The sequence below is a fragment of the Scaptodrosophila lebanonensis genome, unplaced genomic scaffold, assembly GCF_003285725.1.
Source record: "Scaptodrosophila lebanonensis strain 11010-0011.00,11010-0021.00 unplaced genomic scaffold, SlebRS2 tig00000072-arrow-pilon, whole genome shotgun sequence".
NCBI classification, from domain to species: domain Eukaryota; kingdom Metazoa; phylum Arthropoda; class Insecta; order Diptera; family Drosophilidae; genus Scaptodrosophila; species Scaptodrosophila lebanonensis.
The window spans coordinates 4,327,826-4,344,446 of NW_022060558.1; the positions used below are offsets into that span (position 1 = coordinate 4,327,826).

Genomic DNA, 16,621 nt, shown 5'->3' on the forward strand with positions numbered 1-16,621 from the left:
TGTATCGGCTCCTAAGATTTTGTTTACAGCTACTTATTATAACAATACTTTATCCGTCCCTTCCCTTCAACATGACAGTATTAGAACATGGTGTTGGTATGTGTGTTCGAGCTAGACTGATTTGGTCACTCTTACAGGCCTTTGTGCGGTAAGATGACACTCTGCCAGTTTTGGCATCCCGGCTAATGGTTTCTCAGAAGTTGTGAAGATGATGCCCAGCACTTAGGAGGCTCAGGCTTATTGTGAACTTAGCTGAATTCATTGAGCCCAATAAAAACCAAGGGGGTTCTAGCGGCCCCTCTTCGGGCCATCTGAACCTACCCTAAAACTCATGTACTTACTTGTACAAACCCCAAGTTCCACCTTGAAATATAAATGGGCATTGTGTGGTGCACACCCTGCCTTTGGGGCTGTACGAGTTTAGCTTCTGTTTGTGGCATATTATTTATTTGTTCAAAGTAATAGAATTATTATTGCAAGGTAATATGCAAGTGGCTCTAACTATAAAGTATAAACTAGTAACTAAATTGCATGAGATTGTTTGGTTGGTGGTTGATAACTTTTATGTATGTGTGTATGTGTATATGCATAGTTATGTGTAGGTATGTAGTATTAATACTTATTCTAAAACAAATTCATTTTTATAAAAAAATCTCAAAAGTTTCTACAAATAAGCCACACATACACTTTCCCGCATATGTATATGTTTGTGTGCATGTGTGTGTGTGTGTGTACATACCTCACGGTATGATTCCGAATTACAAGTATGAATTTACAATATAATGTAGACATTTTGCTAAAATTACACTAAATTTTTAATAACAATATTCGAGTAGTTGGCATTTTCGTGGTAGATGTATAATTTTTTTGTTGTTTTTGAGTTTTTTTTTTAAATGTAAGTTATTGGCCAATTTCGTTGTTTCTTGCTTTAATTTTTTAGTGAGGCTTATGGCTAAAACATAGTATGTGAAAGGCGCGTTGAGCAAGTTCTTAGAGAACGTTTAGTATACGCAATTATAACGGCATATTATTTATGTATGTACTCGTATATACTTGTAAAATTTCTTTGGAGCTGTGAGATTTCAATAGCAAAGTCTTTGGTGAGGAAATTCTTGAACTCTTACTTCTTACTCCACTCATATTCTGGCCCTATTCCATTTTTACAATTGTCTCGCGATCAACGGCACCATATTTGCGCTCGAACTCCTGCAAATGATGCTGCGCCATGGCATGCATCGCAATTGTGGCGACATTCGATTCATGATGGCCCAGGGCGGCCACATGCTGTTGCACGTTGTGCTGCTGCAGCAGTTGCAGCTGCTGATGCTGTTGCCGCTGCAATTGATATGCTGCCAACTCGTACGGATCATGCTCGTGATCATCCAAAGAGTCCAACTGTTCGTTTGATTGCTGTTGTTGTTGCTGGTGCTGCTGCTGCTGAGAATGGTGATGGGGATTGTGATGGTGGTGCTCCAATTGCTCCATTTTTATGATGGCCGGCGCTGTCGCCTCGTCCTCGGACATGTGCTGGCTTAAATAATAGGGTGGGGATGCTGAGGATCGAGCGTCCAGCGCTGACTTACACAAGGGCATCGTTTGGCCAAGAGCTTGCTGATACGGATTTTGCAGATTGATAATGCTGCTGCTGTTGTTGTTGTTGTTGTTGTTGCCGCTGCTCCTGATGCTGTTGCTGTTGCTGTTGCTGTTGATGCTCAGTGACGATGATGTGCTCGATGCCGTGGTCGGTGTTGATGTTGCTGTTGTTGTTTGCTTCGATGTTGCTGATGCCGTTGCTGTTGTTGCCACTACTTCCGATTTGATTGCCATATTGGAGGCCGAGACTGGCTGCATCAGGCTTATATGTTGCTGTTGTGCCAATGATGTTGGGCTCAGCTGTTGTTGTTGCTCCTGCTGCTGCTGCTGCTGCTGCTGCTGCTGCTGATGCGTCGGTGATGTCTCGCTCGTGTTGCTCAATTGTTGAGCTTGTAGATATTTCTGAATCAACTTGTTGTTATTGTCATTGTTGTTGTTGTTATTGTTGTTATTGTTGTTGTTAAAGAGTATGTTATTGTTGTGAATGTGGGTGGGCGGTGAAGCGGTGTACATAGATTGTGGAATGGTTGGTGTTGTTGTTGGAGTTGTTGGTGAATGTTGCATGCTGCAATGTTGCATGTTAATGGGCGAGATTTGCATTTGATAATTATGCTGGTGATGCTGTTGTTGTTGTTGTTGCTGTTGCAATGTAGATGTGGGCGACATGTTCTCTTGCTGCAATGTTGGTGACATGTTCAGTCCAACGTATTGTTGTTGTTGCTGCTGCTGTTGTTGTTGTTGTGATGTGCTTGATGGCGATAATGAGGATGTCATGCTGTGTGGTGTGGCTGGCGGACTGGCCACCGATATATGATCATTATTGCTTAGTGTGGATGCAGTTTGCTGTTGTTGTGGTTGCTGTTGTTGTTGTTGTTGTTGTTGTGCGTATGTCATATATGTGAGTGCTTTCAATTCTAAATGAGCGGCATTCCGACACACACATGATGATCGTGGGAGGGCGGAGGGGGGAAGAAAGCAGACAAAAACACAAAACGAATTAGGCATGCGTTTAATAATTGTAGATAAATCGATGAGAATACCAATGCGAGTGTTCTCTCGGAACTTACCATCAGTGGCATCGGCCAGGCTGTTGACCATATTGACATTATGGCAATTGTTGGCGGCAGCATTTGCCTGACTCTTCTTGGACTTTTCGCTCTTGGTGCCCTTCGGCTTCCGTTTGCGTTTCTATCGGAACCGAAAACCGTCAATCAATTCGACTTGACTTTGGATATACAAGTAGATGTGCGAGTAACACTCACCTGTATGGTATCCTTTTTCATGGTCAGTGGACGAGGCACATTGTGGAGCTTAAAGTACAGACCACAGGCATTGCAGACCGGCTCTCCGCCCGGATTGCGACGCCAGAGCGATGTATAACTCGTTCCGCAGTTCGAACACACCAATCCTGATCTTCGCGAGGCACTCTGCCGGAACAACAAATTGCAATTGTTAGTACTTAATTAGTCGGGCATCAGTGTGAGTGTGTGTGAGTATGTGTATGAGTATGTGTGTGTGTGTGAGTGTGAGTGAGAGAGAGAGAGAGGTGTGAGTGATTCGAAGTGGAACAAAATTTTTTAAGAGCTCTTCAAAAAGTTTCCAAATTTACTTCAGTTATCCAAAGCGCATTGAAGATTCATATATGTTAGATGGGAATTAAGACTAGAGTTATTATAGCACTATCGATTAATTGACTAAAAATATCAAATGGTTAGTTAGCAGGCTAGCTTATTGATTACTTCATTCAACTTTAATTTTAATTTGCGCTTCAATCATCGAATCATCTTACATTAATTACAAGTATAATTATCATTTACTAGGCGCTTGGCATTCTTTTGTAACATCTAACACAGCATTGGCGAAATGCAATGCTTTTTAGCAATATTAGTAAGGCGTTGTTGTTGTTGTTGTTGTGGTTGTTTTATTTTAATTAATGGACGACCTACCAAGCGTCTCGAATTGGCGCGACTAACGTGCTCCTCGAGCGTTGTGGCTGCCGCCGTTGCAGTCACGCCTGCGGTTGTTGTTGCCGCACCAACGGTACTTGACACATTTGCCGAGGCCTTACTACGGCTTCCGCCGGTGACATTATATGTGTAGTTCTTATAGAAATCCCCGCCTGATTCAGCGGCCACTGTAATTATGCAATTATTATTTGTTGTAATGAAGGAAAAAAAGTTTTCTTTTTCGTTTCGTTTCGATTCGATTCGATTAGTTGCGATTCGTTTCACTTTCAACTCTATGCCACGATCGGATAGATCATGGTTTAGGCATTTTAGGCATTTAACAGACTGAGCAGTTGCTTGGTAGAATGCTATAATACTCGATTTATAATAAATTCAATTAATTTTCTCTCTTTTTGTATTTGAGGGCTGTCTTTACTTTTACTTTCATACATATCTTTTCAATTCTTTCTTTATTGTTCAATTTATGAAGCGAGAACGTTGCACGCAATTGCAGGCTGGCTGGCGGATTTCTATAAGGGTTTTGGATTCGTTAGCTATTTAAGAGAATTTTGCAATTTACAAGAAAAAAATTTTGTTCCAACGTTCGTAAACAGAAAAGTTGTTGTTGTTTTTGTATTGATTTGTTTTGTTTTTGTTTTTTTTGTAATTGTTGTGGTTTTGATGTTAGTTAGTAATTAATTGATGCTGTTGTTGCTGTTGACATTTACCAATCTTCTAGGTTGTTTTATTAAGGGTCGATTCATGCCGTTCATTTTATGGTATAAGCCGCAGGCATTGCATAAATAGTGTCCGGTGTTATCACGTCGCCACAATGGGGTTGAAATCGCACCACAATTGACACATTCTCGCCCCTCAGTGAAAAAATTGGCATCGATATATGCTTCAAAATTTATAAAATCGTTTAAAGTTTGTATTTTGTATTTGTATTTGCATTTTTAAATGTTTTGTTTTAGTTTAAGTTGTGTTTAGCAAAACTTTAGTAAAGGCTTTCTATCATTTTTGTTTTGCAAAAGTTTTGTTTGATGTTGTTTTGTTTGGTTTTTGTTTGTGTATTTGTCTAATTTTGTTTATATATTTTTTGTATAGTTTTAGGAACTTGTAAAAATTAATTGAATTTATTATATGGTATGTTTAGGGTATAGGCATGTTGTACAATATTTCTTGGTCTTGACTAAATTCTGAATAGAACATTTACAAAACTCTGACCAAATGTGTTCAAGGCCACATTTGTTTATAAAAAAATATAACCTAGTAACCTACGCTGAAAGGCGTTTGTCCAATTTCGAAAGGAACCACGAGTATTTGTCGGCTTTGGTCTGAAAAAAAGTGCCACCAGTTGGCCACATTTGCATTTCAAAGTAAAAGTTTGCATAGGCTGTGCAAAGAATCTGGCAAATAGTCTGGCATCTGTTTGAGTGTGAAATCTTACCTACTTTTGAATACAGAATATTGTAATAGTGAGTCCGGGTTCAACCTGTGGCCACACGGCAGACAGAATTCACACTCTACAGAATGCGTGTGTGTGTCAGAGCCGTTGTGGTTTAAAGGATACTTTCTTTTAAGTGTTTATTTACAAAATGTCTGCGATTTGAAAGAAAATGTACCCCCAGAGTTGTGGTCTCTCAGTTCGAACCAGTTCGTTGCTCTGGCGTTAATTGTTTATAAAGTCTGTTACGATTCTAACGCCTATATACAATAATTAGAATAAGGAATTAGATAACAAAGCTCAGATTGTTCTTCCCAAGTGAACTGCTCATTTATTTGTGCATTAAATTTCATCTAACTTATTCTGATTCAACTACATTTTTCCAAACTCTTTCCACATTTTCAGAGCCCGTCTAGCTAACCCCCACAACTCCCTCAGTAAGTGGGAATCCTGTGAACTCTAGCCCTGAACTACTAGTATGTGAAAGGCCCAGCCTTAGAGCGTAAGTGTTGATGTCCAAAACTTACTTGCTGATAGCGAAGCCGAGGCCGAGAGATGGGCAGTCGAGGCGAGAAAACGCGCCGACTCGGCTGGACTGACCCCCGGACTCGTCTCCCCAATGCCAGCGGCGGTAGCTGCGGCCGCAACAGCAGCCATGACACGACCATTCCGTATAACATTTGTCGCTGCTCCACCACTCAGGCCGCCCAGCTGGCTCTGGCCGGTTGCATTTGTTGCGTAGCTAATTGGCTCGTAAGAAGACCAAGAGTCGTTCTGTAATTGCCAAAGAGGAGGAGACGGAGAGGACGGAGACGAGTGCGAAGAAGAAAGAAAAGAGAAGTTGGAATAAATGCTAGTCAAGCAGCTCGCAAAGTTAAAAGGTTCCCCTCCCGTGACTTACATGTGTGCGGTAATTTGTCAATGATGCATAGCCAGAGCGTTCGGCGCCACTGCCCGTCCCATTTGCAACGCCGGTGCCGCCGCCACTGCCATAACTAGCCGATGCAATGCGCTGGAAGGCGGGCAGAGTGCCGCCCCCGCTGCTGTGTCCACTCTTTGGTGAACCATAGTCATCGTCTAGCTCCAGATTCCCCAGTCCACTGTGCCCGCTGACCGCAGCCGTGGCTGCAGCAACCGCCGCTACTGTGGCAGCCGACGAGCTGGAGTGCAACAGTCCTACCGGTCCAGGACTACTCGACGTGGAGTTGTGATGCTGATGCTGTTGCTGCTGATGGTGGTGCTGGTGTTGGTGCTGGTGCTCCTGATGCAAATGGCCATGTGTGTTGGTGGGTGACGCCGCCGATTGCATGCCATACTGCATGCCATTGCTGGCCGATGTGAGCAAAGGTCCGGCATAGACTGAGCTGCAGGTGAAGAAGAACGAATGGTGAGGTGAGCTCTAAGAGAGTGAATTCCTAAACTATGGATACATCTGTATACAATTTACACATTCACACTCGAAAAGAAAGCAGTTAGCAGTAGAACTTTTTATACTAATATGATGGAAATTGTGTATTTGTTAACCCTAATTAAACCTTTTAACCAAACATGTTGGCTGTAAGTTTTATTTGATCGAAACTGATCTACAAATGCAGACATACGTGTATTTGATTTATTTTTTAGGGTTTTTTGAATGCAAAAACATTAAAAACCGATTTTTAATATCAACAGATAATTTAAAATTGCTTGCGATTTGAGATCACACGATCAACGTAACTTCTTTATACATTTAGCTACAGCTTTTGCCATAGCTACTTTCAGAACAAAGTTGAACTCTATGCTATGCTTTTGACATATAAACAGGCTTTCTAGGTTTTTTTTTGGGCAGGGTTCCTCTCTTCTCATGCAGTACAAAGTACCATATAGAGGTTTAAAGAAACAAAAAAGATAGCTTTTAATCTTGTCTCAAGAGAATATCAACGACGACTGGAGTAATGCTGAGTTTTCCGAATCTTTGTAGTTTTGGGACCATACAACGGTCCTAGACTAATCCAATAAAGCCCCCTTGCACATGTTCACTGACCAAATGAATGCCCCAAAGATGCTGGAAATTTATCAAAAAGCCAAAAGACAATTTCTAGTAAAAACAAGAGAATGAATCCGGATGCCAATCCGAAAGAAAACATTTGAGCATTTAAAAAGCTTACGCTTTAGGACACAATATTTATGTGATCGCATATGGCTCTAAAGCATAGTTTTAAGAATTATACTATATCTAAGTGCTTTCATTACCAATATCTAAATGCTTTTTATTAAAAAATTGAACATTACCCAAACTTAAACACTCAATGGGTACGTACCTATAGCAATAATTTTTCAAATACATATTATTATAATTTGAGAAAAACATATTGTCTATTGATTTGTACATATTCTCAAAAGGAATCTGCTTTTATTGGGTTTGTCGCGTTCCTTGTGGTTCTTATTATTATTTTGTTTGTTTAGTCACGTTCGGTCTTATTGGTACGTATTCCTTTTTAAGTCGTTATTGTAATTCAAAACTGATATTAACATTTCGCAGTATTGTTTATGTTAGGGCCTCGTGCTCTTAAGGGACTGTGCCAGCTTTTGCAGACCATCGTTTTATGTGAAGGCTCGTGCTTAGCGTGTTTATAACTGCCCTTGTAAAAGATATATAGTGTGAGTGTGTGTTTACTTATGTTACGAAAAATGCAAATTATTAGTTGGTTTTGCCTATGGAAAGTTACAATAAATATTTATTTATTTGAATAACAAATTTAAATAATCATTTACTAAATGGTTCCGTAGATCCTCATATTAAAAGTTCAGTTGCGAAAGAAAAGGGCATTTTCTGAAAGAGTAATGAACTTTAAAATAAAGATTGATTGCAACAAGTCCTTCAACAACAAATTCTGAATCACCCTTACTATAATTAAGGATTTCATGGGAGAATTTTGGGCATACTATATGCATTTTTAAAGCCTATTATAGGTTACAGAAACAAGCGCACTATTTTATTGTGTTCACTATTTTGTTAAACATTTCACTACTACACAGGATCTAATCATCTCGTATAGTTGTATTTAATTTTAATAAAGTTACACTACAACACTTGCATTAAGTAATCATTTTATTATGTTCTGTACTCGTATAGTCCTTCACAGAAGTTCGTTCACAAAAACAATCGAAACTCAATAAATACATATATTTTCTATTGTCATTTACAACCCTCTTTATGTGTTTTGTTCATTTAAATACAATTATTATTATTGGCTTTCTGATGCTGGTGTTTTAAAAACAAGGCACTCGCGCTCCAAATCGCACAAAAACTCAATTAACGGCCACACGCGGCAGGTGACTAAGGCGAGAAAATGCAACATTCGACGGCCCCCAGGGCTAAGCGAATAACGAAAAACGAATAATGCACAAAATTTTAAGCAAAACTTGACAGACGAAACAACAACCGAGACGAGGCACTCGCGTTTGCATAATGACTTCAGTCGAGTTTAGTTAAATTGTCAATACAGTCGCGGCGGCAGCGACACTTTCTGGCGCAGTTGCAGTTGCAGCGACAGCAGCAGCAGCAGCAGCAGCGACAGTATCGTAAGTAGTAGTGGACTGTGCAAAAAATCTTAACAAGATGTTCACAAAACTGCATATAAACACACATACAGAAGCACACACATACACGCACAGGTAAATGGGCTTACACTATAACACATAAGTACATGTATTATTGGAAAACGATGCGGATGTGTTCCAAATAAAGAAAATTGTTGGCGTCCGAAAATGGAAATACTATAATAATAAGACTGTTGAAAAATACACCACAATTGAAAACAAAAGCCTGGAGCCCTAGGGACCCTTAAGTGGGCGTTATCTGAAAGCACTCAACAGCCAGCGAACCCTATTTTAGGTCGGCCAGTGTACAACTCTTATTTACTAGTCAAATGGTAGAAGAATATGGAACTATTCTGAGTTTATAAAACTTTATAAAAGTTAGGTGATCTAGTATTACAAGAATTATCATAATTTTGCAGTACGTACAAAAAGCATACGGAAATATGCTCCAAAATCGAGCGGGTGTTTTGTTAGGGACAAATCTTTTGATCCTTAAATTAACAGCACATATGTGGGCTTGTGTTTTGTGAAAATCTAAAAGTGACTGCCGAATTTAAGAATTTGTAGAAAAAATAAATAAATATTAAAATAGCGATTAAATGCTGTGTAAAGAATCGAATTTTTAAAAATTTCGACTATGTCAAGAATCCCTGTGTATAAATGCCATAAACTGTTAAAAAAAACATCAAGAAGGCGATGAGGATGAACCACATCCAAAACAACCAACAATCAGTACCTGATGAACAGCAATTCAAAGAATTTGAGCTCGAAAATCGTGGATTGACTGACGCTGTTGGCATTTCGAATGGATCAACACCATTTTAAGATCATTTTTGTGCCTCATTCAAGTGAAATCACGTTTGCTTCCAAAAACAATTACACCACCGCACTCGATCTTTGTGACAAGAACAAAAACAAGACACATATCGTTCCGCAACCACTGTATTCGTCTGATTACGCTCCGTTCAACTTCTGGCTATTTGATAAATTAAGAAAGCCCGCTTGGACGATACCGTTTTTACAAGATTTTTGTTGCACACAAGTGAGATATAGCTCAAACATATCTTATTTCAAATACAGGTTATAGGTTATAATATCTTCTTGAAGATCTATGAGGAACATGGGAGGAAAAAACACTATGCAATTACATATAGTAATTGGATTAAAATTGTGGGTGCTAAATAAAATGTATTTTAATGAACCTTCACAATAAAGAATACTATTTTTCAGTTTAAATACAATTTGTTTATGGTAATTTGGATGGTAGTCTCTAATTAGATGTGCATACAAATATCGTAAATATGAAAATCTTCAAGCGGAAAAATATCAATCAAATTAATTATCTATAAAAAATATATTCAGGTTGAAATCAGCTTATATTAAAATGTAGTATTCGTTTTTTATATTTTTAGTGTTATCTGTAATTGCTACAAAAAAAAAACCCCGACAATCTATGCGAAACTAGCTTTTTATTTGTGACCATAATCACTTATAAATTTGAAAGATTCACACGCACGTTTCTGTATTGATAACAATACGAGTAGAATACAAAGTAAGTATGACAATAATTCTGGTGTCTCACGAATTACCAACATTTATGTGCCATTTTATATAGGAAGTGCAGTGTCGAGCTGAACGTTAAAAAAAGCACGATATAGTTTTATCTCAAGCTAGTTGTTGTTTGTTGCAGGTGAGTATTTTGCAAAGACTTCTTGTTTTTCACACACTTGAGCTTCGGTCTTTTGTCTGTATCTGCTTCTGGTTTCTGCAGCTAAGCTGTGCTTGAAATTTCTCAAAAGTCACATTCACGCGCGCGTCAGAGAACTCCATCCGCTTCTGAGACCAACAACCCATGGCGGGTGTATCAAGCAATGAGGCATCACAGCTATAAGTTCCGATAAATGCAAGAGCAATGAAAAAATCGACTTCTGGAGAAATCAGTTCTTAAGAAAAAAAATATAAAACTAGGCTTCTGCGAATGGTTTACAAATCGAACTTAACATTCGAATTTTCAAGTTTGTTCTCTCTCAGCATTTTATAGTTGTAGAACGAATCTCGAGTCAATCAATATTTTCTTATCAAATAATAGCGATCAGATTGTATGGGAAACCACTTGCGGAGTTTTCCTGCAATTAAAGCAAATCTAAGTTACGACTCACTTATGTGTAGATCGGAATGACCGACATAACTAGCTACTAGGAGTTATTAGAGTAACTATTTACCGACAGTCTTAAAACCTATTATTTATTTGAAACAGTACATTTTAGGAAACTAGTGAAGGATTTGAAAAAAAATGAAAAACCTAATAAAACCCATTGTTATTGCCTCTAACACTTTAAGCTTTTCGAATGTATTATTTCATTTTTTAATTTTTCAGAACTATTCCTACAATAAGTTAAGATTTGGACTTTGATTTCATATGTCAGCTGTTCGATACAGAAGTAGTTATAAATAATGTGCTGAAATTTATTTCAGATTTAGCTAAACTAAATTGAAATCACTTTCAGGAATACCACATTTATGATTTTGGCCCCTAGGTCCATAAGTGCCCAAAATATCAAGCTGATCGTCTTTTAGAAGATCGAATTAAAGGTGTTCAGGGTGCGCGTCGAAATACAAGCCTAATCCATAAATTATGCAAAGCACGACTTCTATTTTGAGCAAACGTACTCCCTTCTGTGGGTCCACCAGGTAACATTACCAGACATATATGTACGTATAGTATGAATATACAAACATACATATATGTATGTACGTCACTGTTTCGGTCTACATTAGGTTTCAACAACCCTGAAGTTGAGTTAAAAGTATTTCATTTGGCTATACCCGACGTTTTGTATGTCATTTAGGGGGCTTGAGTGGCGCGTCGACATACATAAATGTACCTATGTATGTGTAACATACATACATATATAATTTGTAGGTATGTGCCTATACATATGTATGTGCATACATAGGTATGTATGTAAAAGCTCGCATAGGAATATGAGAAACGGCTCACACATTTGAAACCGAATACACAAACAAGCTAGAAATATTCGCTTGAATTGCAGTTTGCAGTTTCTGGCTGTATTCTCTCTTTTCTATGCTAATTTTCGATGTTAGGCAATTCGGATGCGACAAGGCGGTTCCTGAAAATTGTCCCTAAATGCTGTAAATGCTGTAGATGCGGGCGCCACCGGCACCCCCTTATATGTGCTTGGAGTACGCTTCAGTTGTGGCACGTGTGAGGCCGAAAAAAGCAAGAAAAACTAACACGTGCTGCCAAGTTGGGCAGTGTAACCAGCATGACGTGGGCCACTATTTTGACCACATTTTATGGGACGTGACGCGTACACCTATTAGTCAACCAATTGCTTAAAGTCCAACATGTGTTCAGCTCAGCCAAGTCGAGTGCTAATATTCTCTTTAACATTGCAGCGAAAATGTGGAGCGTCATAGATTGAAGTTCCCAGTCCAGAATATGCCCCCAAGTTATGACTCAGCATTATGATGAGCGTAACTGAATGTTTAAAATAATCATCAAGAACTCTTGTTTATGAAATTGGATCACTTGTATATTTTGCTTTCTTTTACGGATCAGCTATACTGAAGTTGGTTACCGCGTCATCTTCATTGACAATTTTGTTTGTGTGCTTCAAAATAAAAACAAAATCATGATCGTACTAGCGAATAAAAAACAAACCCAGCAATTTCCAGCTCATTTATATACAAACGTAAGTATGTATGGGTGTGGGCCCAAACCTACCCCACATTTGGGCCAACAGATATTAAAAGCTCGTCCCCTACTTAGTTAGTTGCTAGCGTCTAGCCACAAAACAAATGTGTTTGTTTAAAACATTCCTTAGCTAGCCCCAGGTACAGGTCTCTCGCAAAAAAAAAAAAAAAAAAAAAAAAGATGAAACAGATTTATTTTTGCGCCGTATATTGGAATGCATATAGAAAAACCACCTGAGAATGTAGCAGGAAAATGCATAAGCAACACACAGTAGCGTTTTAGTATTCCATATAAGTGAGTTCCTTATTTACTTACAAAATAATATAGCAATATCTAATAAAGTATACAAGTATATATAGTATTTCATATGTTAGAACCGCAAAGTATACATACTCGTATATGAAAAGTGCCACATTATTTTCGCTTTGTTTTGCGGCGCCACTTTTTATTATTATGACAGAATCGAGCGAACAAAAAACAAGAAAACAAGAAAGTAACAAAAATCAAAGTCAATCATGAATCAGAAACTGAACGCCCTGCGATCAGCACCGATCATGACTTTTGTGAGTGCAGCGATCGTCTGTTGGCATAGACGTCGAGCGTCAAGCGGCAACACAGCGAAACGACTCTAAAGTTTTTCGTTGAAAGGCACGTGCATAAAACGCGTCAGGTGGTTCTTAAATTATTGTGTTTAACGTCGTGATTTTCACGGAACACTTCGACTTAATGTCCATAGTGTTCCCACTCTTCAAATTCCCGAATAGAGCCCTATAATGAGAGAGCCTTAGAGGGATTAAAATAATGCATGAAAGGGTATCTCAAATATGTGCCACAAAATCTGGTCTGTGAAAACACATTGATTTACAAGTAAATATCTTAGATATTTAATATTTATGCAACATTATATTTCAAAGCAAATAGAGACAAAACAAAAAAGATGAATTCTATAACCTTTAAAATTAACCAAAAATGAAAAATAAAAATGAATAAGTTAATAGCCGAAATTTGTAAAATACCCTACTCTATATAGTTGTAATAGAAGTATGTTTATTAAGGTGCAACAAAAAGAAATTTATTTCTTGCCAATTTTCGGAGCAGGTTACATGTTTTGAAATTGCACATTGCTTCTGGTCTAAGCTTAGATCAAATATGAGCCTCTTAGGACCCTCGACTCACCTGCTCTGTAAAACTGGACTCAGCGGGAAGTACGATGAATGCTCCGGTGTCAGACTGCCATAGCTGCTTCGATGCAATGAGGAGGTCGCTGCACTGGTCAGTTGGGTGAAGCTCTGTAAGGTGGCGACGTCACTGTTATGGGATAGAGCATGCGGTGTGGGGGAGTCACCACCCACGGAACTGGTCGAATTGTTGTGATGTTGCTGCTGTTGATGTTGCTGCAGCAAGTGCTCGTGGGGCATGTGATAAATAGTGGCATTGGCTTCTTTTACTGCGTGCAGGTCGGACACTGATGTCAACATATGGTAGCTCGATGTGTGATTGTCATCGAAGCATTCGCCCTTAAGGGTATCCTGTATAACCTCATCGATGTTCGGCGATGTGTGCGTTATGACCGAATTCGCTGTACTACTGACGGCCAGCACATGCTGCTGCAGATGCTGGTCGTGGGTAAGCGAGGTGGGCGCGGCCCCCGCAGCTCCATAGGCGTTATATAGAACAAAGTTGTTGCGCATTATGGGATCCGTAGTGCTGTCGTAATGATAGGGCAAGTGATGGCCCAGAAAATGTTGCGATGCTACCAAGGCCACGGCTTGCGAGTTAGCTACGGCTTGTTGCTGCACTGACAGATCGTACGCGCAGTCGTTATAAACAAGCCAATGCTGTTGCTGTTGTTGCTGCTGCTGCTGCTGCTGTTGTTGTTGTTGCAATTCTTGTTGCTGCTGCTGTTGTTGCTGTTGTAATAGCAATTGTTGCTGCCGCAAATAATTGTGTTGATCGAAAATTTCTAGCTGTTCTTGATGTCGTTGATTCTGCGCGTGCTCCTGCTGCTGCTGCTGCTCCTGCTGCTGATGGTTTTGATGCTGCTGATGTTGTTGATGGGCATAATTTGCTATAATAACAGAATTGTTTATGCCACGATAATGCAACGGCAGCTCATTGGCAGTGCGTGTTATTGTCGCTGCTTTAACTTCTTGTTCTTGTTCGACTTCTTCACATTTAATTTTGTCAACACAACACTCACTACTATTACTATTGTTATTGTTATTATTTGGCGCGTCGTTTTGCTGATTATTATTTATCACTGCAACCGGCAAATCTGTTGCTGTTACTGTTGTTATTGTTGTGGGTGTTTCTATGTTTTCATCACTTATCTCACTTTTGCACTTATCAACAATTTTGTAATATTTATCGCCAGCCAACGACGACGACGACGACAATAAAGGCGAAGGCGATGTTTCGTCTACCGCCTGTTTTCTAGCCACTGTTTTTGCCGTTGTTGTTGTTACTACGACCGCGCTTGCGGCTTGTGTGGTAACCGTTTGCTTTGCTGTTTCGCTGACAACTGATGTGAGAGCTGGTTGCTTGTGCGCGTCAACGAGGTTCTCGGTCTCCTGTGCGCCGCCGTCGAAGCGTTCAATGCTTGTTGTTGTCGTTGTTGTTGTGTCTGCGTCGGCCGCTGCAACCACCACTTCTGTAGCTACGACTGCGGCCTCTGCTATTATTGCCGTCTCTTTCGTTGCCTGTTGCGGTTGGCTGCACGCGTTTGATCCTGTTGCTTTTTCATTTGTTGTTATTGTGGCTGCAGCACTGTTGTTGTTATTGTTGCCGCTGCTGCTGGCACGCATTATACCGCAATTGATCTGTCCTGCCTTCGCTTGTTGTGTTTTGGCATTCGCCAAGGCTGTAGTGATTTTCATTTTGGCAGCGTTTGCTAATAAATTAGGTACCGGCAATCGTGACAAGCTCAAACTTTTATCCCTATCCTTATCCTTTGCTTTGTTCTTTTTGGTCATGCTTGAGAATTTACGCAATTCAATTTTATACTTTAATTGTGAATATACAAACAACTGTAGTTTTTGTGGCGTTGATTCACTGCGCGACTTCTGCTCCTCCGCTTGGAGCGTCGAACGTACCGTGTCGAGCGCGTTTTTTACACAAACTGTTACGGCTGCTGGGCTGGGCTGGGCTGATCGCTCAAAAACATTAAAAAAAGTGTTTTCCAAAAAAAAAACACAACTAGAAAAAAATCCAATAATAATGAGCACAAAACAAGACCCAGCAATTAACAAAAACTACAACAACAAATGCGACCACTAAGGCCAGCAGCATCCAGACGACTTACGGCTAAGCTGAGCTCTCTGTTCTCACCGCTTGTCCCTCTCTCCATTTCCTTCCATTCACACATTTACATTTTTGTGCTTTACGCTTTGCCTTTTGCTCCAAATGCCGTTATATTATAATCATAATTGCTATACATGTTGTTTGTACAGAGTCAGCAACAAAGGCGACGGCAACAACAATTACAAAACTACAGTTAACGCTCACTCTCTTACGTAGCCTCTACTAGGCTGACTCTCTTATTTATTCAATGTTATTGTTGTTGTGGTTCACGCTGCCTCCGGTTTTTGCCTTTTATTAGCCGACCTTATCGCACATACGCCACATATTGCTATCATTGCTCTTTCTCCCTCTGACAAACGCCACTCAATGCGTCATTTTTTAGCTACGCCTCTCAAACTCAAAGCAGCATGCTTGCCAGACACCAATATATTGATGATGCTTAACTGTTGCTATTGGTAGCAATTGTTGTTGGACATTACACATATGTATGTACATATATGCATACATATATAAGTATGCCTACTTACATTTGACTGTATATTCATACATACATATTATACTATATGTATGTATGTATGCTTGTATATAAGAATGCACCCATACTTTCTATACATACGTGTATGTACGCTTAGTTTGAAGTGATTTTGTTTGTGTAATTAACATTTGACATACGAACACGAATATTAAAAACATCGAAGTGACATTTTGAGAACTCTGAACATAAAATATGTTTAGTGTACAAATATTCAATCTTCGTGAACGAGCCCGACGATTTTTCTAACTTTTAGCTTGTCGGGAAAGTTGCATCCATATATGTATATATGTATGTACGTACGAATCCTTTACCAACAGCAACAAGTTTTTGCTTAATTTGTGATTGACATACTATATGGCATATTACATCTGTATGTAAGTCTCTACTTTATCCAGCTTCATCCAAATCCTAATGAATATTACGATAATGTTCGTCGGTACGCCCCCAAACCTGCAGCAAAATCTTCTGTTATACCTTTTTTTGCTACTGTTATACACGTT

At 39.3% G+C, this 16,621-nt stretch overlaps 1 protein-coding gene across 6 annotated transcripts in view; it reads right to left on the reverse strand.

Moving 5' to 3' along the window:
* Positions 1–419: 419 nt before the first annotated feature.
* Positions 420–16,621, reverse strand: part of LOC115625098 (box A-binding factor) — a 30,639-nt gene continuing 14,437 nt past the window's right edge. Inside the window, exons 1-7 of one of the 6 annotated variants that reach the window (XM_030519996.1) lie at positions 13,463–15,368; positions 5,888–6,350; positions 5,514–5,760; positions 3,540–3,727; positions 2,856–3,020; positions 2,661–2,781; positions 420–2,507 (exon numbers count right to left, since the gene is read on the reverse strand). In XM_030519996.1, coding sequence (XP_030375856.1) covers positions 1,150–2,507; positions 2,661–2,781; positions 2,856–3,020; positions 3,540–3,727; positions 5,514–5,760; positions 5,888–6,350; positions 13,463–15,258 — 4,338 coding nt within the window. In that variant the 5' untranslated portion in view covers positions 15,259–15,368 and the 3' untranslated portion in view covers positions 420–1,149. Of the gene's footprint in view, positions 2,508–2,660; positions 2,782–2,855; positions 3,021–3,539; positions 3,728–4,267; positions 4,441–5,513; positions 5,761–5,887; positions 6,351–7,286; positions 7,575–13,462; positions 15,369–16,621 lie in introns of those variants that run through there. The other 5 variants (XM_030519997.1, XM_030520001.1, XM_030520000.1 and 2 more) reach the window with 5 other exon arrangements.